This window comes from Cornus florida, unplaced genomic scaffold, assembly GCF_030987335.1.
Source record: "Cornus florida cultivar Cherokee Brave unplaced genomic scaffold, ASM3098733v1 CherokeeBrave_3.0.0_Hap2_Chr09, whole genome shotgun sequence".
Classification (NCBI taxonomy): domain Eukaryota; kingdom Viridiplantae; phylum Streptophyta; class Magnoliopsida; order Cornales; family Cornaceae; genus Cornus; species Cornus florida.
This window is the reverse complement of record NW_026775579.1, coordinates 83,323,700-83,332,590: the sequence shown is the minus strand read 5'-3', so window position 1 is coordinate 83,332,590 and position 8,891 is coordinate 83,323,700. Positions and strand designations below refer to the sequence as shown.

Below are 8,891 nucleotides of genomic sequence, written 5' to 3'. Positions count from 1 at the left end.
TGTTATTCATTTGATGATATTAGGTAATTTAGTTGTCTGACCATGAAAAGGTATATTATTACTCTATATTAGAGTAAAAATTGTATATTATTATATTTATTGGCCAAAAATTGACTTTATATTTTTAATCTATTTATTGAAGAAACCCCAGAATCTCATTAGCCGGTATCCAGTAGACCACAGTTTTTTAGTTACCAAGCAATGGTTGCTCAGAAAAATGGATGAGAAACATACAGATGTGAAAGGTTGGATCCCACAATCAAAGGCAGATTCCACAAAAGCTGGAATCCATCATAGGTAACTTTTTTCATTTTTTGGTGAGTTTAAAGTTGATGATAATTCATCAAGGGTGGTCAGACAGTTTCTCAAAAGTCAACATTTATGATGATCTTGTTCCATCAGCGTGGCTAATACATCTCTTTTCAGCATTCTTAGTCCACTGCTTAACTGTTGTATCTCTGATGGTGGACTGGTTATGTGTTTGAAGTTTTTATTATCTTTGAAGTGGACTAGTTATGTGTTTGATGTTTTTATCTCTGTAAGTGTTGTTTGGCTCTTCTATTTGCCAAAAAAAAAAACTCAACCGCACCAACAATCCTAAGTCATTCGCCCAATTTCCAAATGCTGTACCCAGCTTTGAAAAAGAAAAAGCAAAAGCAAAAGCAAAAGCAAAAGCAAAAGCAAAAGCAAACACCTTTGGGGATTATTATTAAACACACTAAATGATGGTCAAATAGGGACCTAAATGACCTTCTAATTTGACAAAGATTGGGTTAGCGGAATAGTTATTTTTATGTGAAAAGGGGTCAACAGTGACTGGATCTATTAACCAGTTTTGTGTTGTCATATTCGACACTTGTGGCAGCTCTTATTCGACTCAATGGGCTTAGGTTAAAGTTGTCCAACAACATAACCCAATCTCCGGCGTACAAGAAATTTTTGGGCTGGACCAGTCGGAGCTTGGTCAGGTCAAGCTGATTTCCTTAATGGGACGGGCCAGGTTATATGTAATGTTAAATACCTAAGAAGCAGCAAGGCTACAAACGAAATGAGCATTTCCAATTCAAACCTATTTTTTATTTTCTACAATTTTTCCTCATTAAATTTTAAAATTTGAGTTGATCCCCATGACTTTAAAACAAAATTTAGGAATTCCCCGTTATGTCCTGAAACTTGTCCCGGTCATTTCGTTGTGTATTTAGGCATATTCGGGTCGTGTTCTTGCCATGTTCCCACTTGTCCATGTTGGACATTGTACAACAATATTATTGCATTTCCAACAAAGTGTTTGTGCTTCCGAAATTACTCCTTTCCTCTTTTTCTTTTTATTATATTGTTTTATAAATTTTGTTAAATAGGTGGTTCTCAAGGGACAAACAGTATACAATCTAGAGTTGCACTACTTTCTGGTGGTTTGTTAGTGTTTGGATAATAAGATCAGAGTTCTTATATATAGGTTAGGGTTTTCACATAAAATCTATGTTTGTTTTTCCGTTGTTTCTAGTTTGTTTGATTCCACAGTTAATTTAATTATTTGCTCACAACTTAGTTAATTGATTGATTCAGAATACCTGAATCGAAAATTTAACGATAATCAATTGAAATTTATCCATCTAAAATTTTGGTATTGCCTTTTTCTTCAATTCATGTAGTATTTTGTTGCTCTGCAAAAAACCATCTTATGCATTACACTGTCCCAAAAAAAGGGCACAAGTTGCTCTCTAAGATGATGAAGCACTAATGTGCAGTGCAACTAGGGAGGCATATATACCATCTTTGATATTCATCAAACTTTCATGCTTTCCCTTCTCTGCAATGACTCCATTTTTAACCACTGCAATCAAATCTGCACCCCTAATTGTTGATAGCCTGTGAGCCACCACCACCGTGGTTCTGCCCATCATAACTCGGTCCAGTGCATTTTGTACAACTTTCTCAGATTCAGCATCCAGGGCACTAGTGGCCTCATCCAGTAGTAGTATCTTTGGATCCTTCACCATGGCACGTGCAATGGCCACCCTTTGCTTCTGTCCACCCGACAATTGGATCCCTCGTTCACCTACGGCTGTATCATAGCCCTGCATTTCCATGACTCAGTAAGTTGGATATTTTTTGGCATTAATCAAGAATTCGAGAATGGTAGAAAAAGATGATGCAAATGTGCTATTACTTTTGAACATGTATAACAATAATGCTTTTAGATTACCTCCAATTGTTCATTTTAGGTGTTTCTAAATTTAGAAGTTTACTATAATTAGAGTATTTTAACCTCACCAACGAGCTAGTGCCCTAGCGGTATCTGACTCCTACTTTCAAAAAAAAGGTCAAGGTTCAAGCCTCCAAAGAGGCATGTATGTGTGAGTATCAAAAAAAAAAAAAAAAAAAAAAAGGTGTGTTTTAACCTCTTGTAGAGCACTGATGAACTTGTGAGCATTTGCTGACTCTGCTGCAGCTAAAATTTCTGCTTCTGTTGCATCTCCTTCCTTTCCAAATGCTATGTTGGCTCGGACTGTCTCATTGAACAAGACTGGCTCCTGGCTCACCAAGCCCATCTGCTGCCTTAACCATTTCAGCTTTAGCTTTTGAATTTCAACACCATCTAGTGTGATTTGACCTGATTCGGGGTCATAAAATCTTTGCAACAAAGAAATCACTGTTGATTTCCCACTCCCACTTTCTCCAACCAAGGCAACAGTCTGATAAATGAAATTCAGACAGTTAGTTTTGGAATGCCAAACTGTAGTGTGTGTGTGTGTATATATATATATGCATCAACTTATGTATGGCATGCCATCAAGTAAAAGAAAAGTGTAGGCCTTGAGAATTAGTCACACTGGAAAGTTACCTTGCCAGAGTGAATGGCCAAGCAAAGGTCCCTGAAAATTTGAATGTCAGGTCTAGTGGGATACTTGAAACTGACTTGATGAAAGTTAATCTCTCCCTTCACATTTTCTAGTGTTGTTCCAGAGTCGACACTAGCGTCTATTTTAGATTTCTGGTCAAGTATTGTAAAGATAGAAGCAACAGCACTCTTGGCCTTACTGAGATCAAGTGCGAGGGAGCCTGATTGAGAAACACCAACGGCTGACATGCTGAGACCAAAGAAGACCTGCAAACCAAGACAGTAGGTAAAGATTCAAAATGACAAGAACCACCAAGAACTATTATAGTGTTCAAGTAACAATGTAGTCTATTAGTAATGAACGTTAAGACGATAATATGAATCGATTTCTAGCGCATATATGGCTGTGAAAAGCTTGATTACCTGGAAAACGTTAGAGAATGTTGTCTTGCCATCCTGAACAAGCCGAGCTCCAGCATAGAAACTGGTTGCGTAGACACAGAATAGAAAAAAATAGGACAATCCAAAACCTGCACCACTAATTAGGCCTTGTCTTTCGCCTGCTTTCATAGGGCCTTCACATTTCTTTTGGTACAGTTGCATCACCTTCTCTTCAGCACAAAAAGATGCAACTGTTCTAATACTCCCAACTGCATCACTAGCAATTTGACTTGCATCCTCATATGTTTTCTGTAAGCATTTAAATAGTTGCAGCTTATTACAATGGACTATTTACACTGAACTCATAGCCTATGTTAGGTAGTTAAATCAGAAAATATAACTTCACTTGCAGTTCTAAATGATTAACATATAGGGAAAAAATTGGTAAACTTATGAGTTCCAATTGCCCCCCTTTTTTTTTTTTCCTATTGGCCGAGGTTCGGATCTAACCTTTGCATTAGCACTGAATCCTCCCATGTACTTCTTTTGAAAATATCCATTTAGTCCTAATAGAGGTACCATGACAAGAATTATAAAAGCCAGTTGCCAACACGCTGCAAAAGCAATAATCAAACCAGCAGTAGCTGTTGCAACATTCTGAACGATCAAAGAAAGTGTGTCTCCAACCAAACTTCGCACAAAAGTTGCATCAGAAGAAAGCCTTGCGCCAATTGCTCCACTTGAGTGCTCTGCTTCATCAAACCAACTTATTTCCATGTGAACCACTTTCTCAAAGCTCATCAATCTGATCCGCTTTATTAACTTACACCCAGCCACAGCAAAAGAGTATGTTCTTAGTGGGACACAGAATAAAGATGCCACGCCAAGAACAAGAAACATGCACGCCCAGAATTTTGAATCCTTCCGAAGCTCATGAGCTGGCTCATAGAAAGTTTTGATTACTCTAGAAAGAAGTACCCCAAATATTGGTAATACTAGACCAAAGGCCACTGCACCAAATGACCCTAGTAATAGGGCTGGGATCTCTGGCTTGTTCAGATAAGCCAATCGTCGCAATGGGACTTCTAGGGCCTTTTGCGACGATGCTGAGGCTGGAGTTTTGGGTTCTGCATCTGTATCAAGCACACCGACTGCAGTGGTTACACGTGAAGAAACTGAGAATGAGTTATGGCTACTGTTTCCAGTTCTAGATGATCCCCGGCTTATGGATCGTATGAAGGACATCCTCTGACTCGAATGTTTACCAAAGTCTGCAGTGTTCTCTGGCATGTCCTGAACATTTCCTGCATGTTGTTCTGACCCTTTGCTATGTTCTTGCAACCGTATAAGATGGCAATATGCTCCTTCAGGATCTTGTAGTAGTTCAGAGTGTGAACCTGATCAGTTGATGTGGAGAAAAAATCAGAAACATTTTCTATATAGATGAAAAGCCTTATAAAGCTCAGGTGGTGAGAGATATTAAAGCATCAGCTTTTTTATTCTTTCATAAATTGCACTGAAATTGGGTTGTGGAACTTCGGGTACTTGAATGTAACAACTAGGACACTATATGTAAAACATATACCTTTTTCAACGATTTTTCCTTGATGAATGACAGCAATCATATCTGCATTCTTCACTGTACTCAACCGATGTGCTACAATTACGGTAGTTCTGTTGATCATAACCCTGTCCAATGCCTCTTGCACAACCCTCTCAGATTCTGCATCAAGAGCACTCGTAGCTTCATCCAGAAGTAGAATCCTTGGGTCTTTCAAAATTGCTCTAGCTATAGCAATTCTCTGCTTTTGGCCCCCAGACAACTGAGTTCCATGCTCACCAACCATCGTGTCTAGTCCCTAAATGCATTAAACACAAAGCTGGAAAGGTTAAAAAATTGAAAGAAAAATGACAAGAAATTGGGTTCGGGTTGATTAATACAAGCTAAATTTTTCTAAATATGAAACAAATTAAGTTGCTCAGCAAGAACTCTTTTGATGGGGAGGTAACAACCAGAACCTTTTCATGCTGTTCTGCTTATTTTTGGAGGTGAGGCAGATATTTGATGTAAAAACCGAAATGGAACAGGAAAAAAGAAATTTTCAAAGAATTTCAAATCTAGACCTGAGGCAATTTATCTATGAACTTGGCAACATTGGCAAGCTTAGAAGCAGCTTTAATTTCTTCAATGGTTGCACCATCCTTCCCATATGAAATATTATCTTTAATGCTTGAAGTGAACAACACAGGTTCCTGGCTAACAAGACCAATTTTTCCTCTGATCCACCTAAGCTGGAACTCTTTAAGATTGATACCATCTATAAGAACTTCACCACCTTGTGGATCATAAAACCTCTCTATCAAGCTGATTACTGTTGATTTCCCGCTTCCACTTTGTCCAACCAAAGCTGCAGTTGTTCCACTTGGTATCGAGAGAGAGAATCCATTAAATATTTGCTCATCTGATCTCGATGGATAGCTAAAATAAACATCTTTTAGTTCAATATCACCACGAATGTCATCCAATTTCAGTCCGTTTGTGTCATAAGGATCTATCTCCGACTTCCTATTAATTGTCTCAAACATTTTAAAAGCTGCAGCCCGTCCAGCAGCAAATGCACTCATGCACGGAGATGCCTGTCCTAAAGAACTGTAAAAGTCCAAATGGAGCAAATATCAAATTCAAGCAATGCATATACAACAAAGAAAGAGACATGTTGGAAACTGAGAAGAAAAACAAAGGGCAACTCACAAGGAGCCAGTCAGCACGGCCATAACTACATTGAGTACATCTCCTCCGGTATAATCTTTGTTTAATATCATTTTCGACCCAAACCAAATAGCCAAAGCATAAGTGCTGTATATGACAAACATAAATACACCACCACTCAACCCGGAAGCCAAGCCCTCTTGCACACCAGATTTGTAAGCATTAGCAAGAGACTTGTTATACTTGGCTATAGCTTGCCTCTCCCCAGTAAATGATGCAACCTGAATGGGAAAGTAAAGCGTGATGAAAGAAAAAGGAAATGCTAAGTACTCTTTTTTGCAATTCTGCATACCGTTCTTATTGAGCCAATTGTCTGTTCGACCACGATTGCAGCTTGTGAATAAGCAGCTTGTCCTCGGGATGAAAGCTTCACTAAAAGGAGGGTCATGATAGCACTAGAGATGACAAGAAGTGGAATTGAAGATATCATGACGAGGGTGAGAAGCCAACCCTTGATGAAAGCTATAACAAACCCTCCAGTGAATGAAGCTACCACCACTATAAACTTCCCAACCTGTTGTAAATACATCAATACGAAAAGTCCCAATTTAACCTGAAAATACTAGTAGAGTATTGCTAATAATGATCGGGCTCCCTTGTTATAGTATCAATACCTTTTCACCAATGGCATCTTGAATAAGGAAGGTGTCACCTGACATCCTTTCAATAATTTCTCCAGTTTTAGCATCCGAGTCAAAGAATGCAATATCTTGCTTCAATATAGTTTTTAAGTATAAACATCTAATTCTTGCAGCCTGCCTCTCCCCTGTGACCATCCAGCAAACCACCTCTGTGATGTAGCGAACATGTTTTCTCAGTTTCTTTAATCAAAAACAATTATTTACATGAGTTAGCTAGAAAACTAAATTCTTTTATCAGAAAGAAGCCAGATGCACTTACGGAAAAATGCTGCTAAACCAGACCCCAGAGCCAAGTAAACATACTTAACAGATACCTGAAATAAATTTTATACTGTTTGTTAGGAGCTTAAATCAATAACTGATTTTACTAATACAATAATACTTCTACTACAGCAGGATGGAGAACACACAAATTGATGAACTTCAGGCGTAAATGACCGGAACAAAACAATTTTTTTGGCAATTAGGCAAGAACTGGTCTAGTCATGGGGGAGTGATTATCAAGGTTAAGCTAAAGATACCTTGGAAACTTCATGAACCACATTTTTTGAGTTCACATTCTGTCCAAAGGAATTGATTACATCTCCAATGAGCACAGTCATAAGGGGCATGCAGATTCCACTCCCTATAGCTGCGATTGTGCCCACAAGCATTAGTACATGATCAGTGGAGTCAGCAAAGGAGAACAGTTTGAAATATGGAACAGTTTCAGTGACTTCATTTTTCTTTCGGGTATTATTCGAATTATCTTGGCTGCAAGACTTTTCAGCTGTTTTCTGAGTCTCCATCACTGGTGAATGGCTTTTTGATGTTTCAGCCCGCTCTGTGTTCTTATCTCCACTCAAATTGTTCTCCTCAGCCATCTTTCCAAATACTGTTTACTATCACTACGTTGGTGTACTTAGATCACAGCTGTAAAAGAAGAACATATATTTGAATCAGAAATCTAAAATAGTGGAAAGCTGCGAAGTACTACCAGGAGGAAACTGAAATTCAATGACATTAATTATGAACAAATGTTTTTGTTAAGATGACTTCTTAATTATGAGACATAGTTATTCTTTCTTTAATTTAGTGTTACAATACTTTGGGACATTTATAGGCTCTGGAGCAGCAACCATAGAAAAACTGAAATCCACAATAAATTAGAGGGAAAAAAATTTGTTGATCCTCAAAATTCAGCCTACTGCTTTAATCCCACACAACCAGCAACCATAGAAAAACTGAAATCTTTACAAAAATAAAGGCCACCTTCGACGTTTAAAGCAAAAACAAAGTGATATCAATTGTTTAATAAAAACAAGCATCAAATTTTTTAAAAAAATAATAATAATAAGTGAAAATAATGATTCTATCATGAGAAACTCACAATTTGGTTAAAGAATCCCAAATGCAATACATTGAGCAAAGGTGGCTTTCTATCAATTTTTTGGCACTACACAAAACCATCATTTTTATTTTATTTTTCCCCGTAAATGAAACACAAAACACACAACCATCAACATATATCTAAACAACGATGAAGTCATAGAAATTCAAAGGTTTCAAGACATGGTGGAAACATAAAAGGCACAAGACTATTTCATAAAAAAAATAAGAGAGTGAAAAAGGAAAAAGGAAAAGAATCCAACCTGCAATCATTTGAAACATGGAACTTGAATGCCACTTTGAAAACTCTGCAACTTCACTTCAACTGCTCGTTTTTGTTGGAAATAAAATCACAAAAAGCATAATTTGTAATAAATAGAGTAGATTTAAACCAGAGAGTGATGGTATCGGAATTACCATCAACTTTAAACTCACCAAAATATGAAAAAAAAAAAAAAAGAAAAAAAAAAAAGAAGGTTACTTATGATGGATTCCAACTTTTTTTGGAATCTCCCCTTTGAGTGTGAGAGGAATGATCCACAATACGCAACCTTCAAAACTTAAAAACTGTGGTCTGCTGGATACTGGCTAATGACAATCTGAGATACCTTCAAGAAATAGATTAAAAATATAAAGTCAAAACTTTAGCCAATAAATATTGCACCAGAATAGTAATTAGTAAACATAATATACATTCAACTCAAATCATTTTCATCATTTATGTTTGATTAATCATTCCAATTTAACATGCGTTCAAAGGATGGGAAATGCATCTATCAGCTGATTAGATATGTCAACCCATGTCGTTTTAATAACAGATTTTGTTACTCAATAAATTTCGTATTTGGAAATAGTCAAATAAATTATATACATATAGATATATCATTAT

At 37.1% G+C, this 8,891-nt stretch overlaps 1 protein-coding gene across 1 annotated transcript; it reads right to left on the bottom strand.

Moving 5' to 3' along the window:
• Positions 1–1,614: 1,614 nt before the first annotated feature.
• LOC132274719 (ABC transporter B family member 11-like) lies at positions 1,615–7,570 on the bottom strand. The gene is made up of 12 exons (XM_059776060.1): positions 7,156–7,570; positions 6,894–6,948; positions 6,608–6,783; positions 6,286–6,507; positions 5,976–6,214; positions 5,348–5,873; positions 4,809–5,082; positions 3,734–4,620; positions 3,266–3,532; positions 2,846–3,109; positions 2,403–2,696; positions 1,615–2,078 (listed from the first exon to the last, which is right to left on the bottom strand). The coding sequence occupies exons 1-12, from the start codon at positions 7,495–7,497 to the stop codon at positions 1,722–1,724; spliced, it is 3,903 nt and encodes a 1,300-aa protein (XP_059632043.1). The 5' UTR covers positions 7,498–7,570; the 3' UTR covers positions 1,615–1,721.
• Between the last annotated feature and the right edge of the window lie 1,321 nt (positions 7,571–8,891).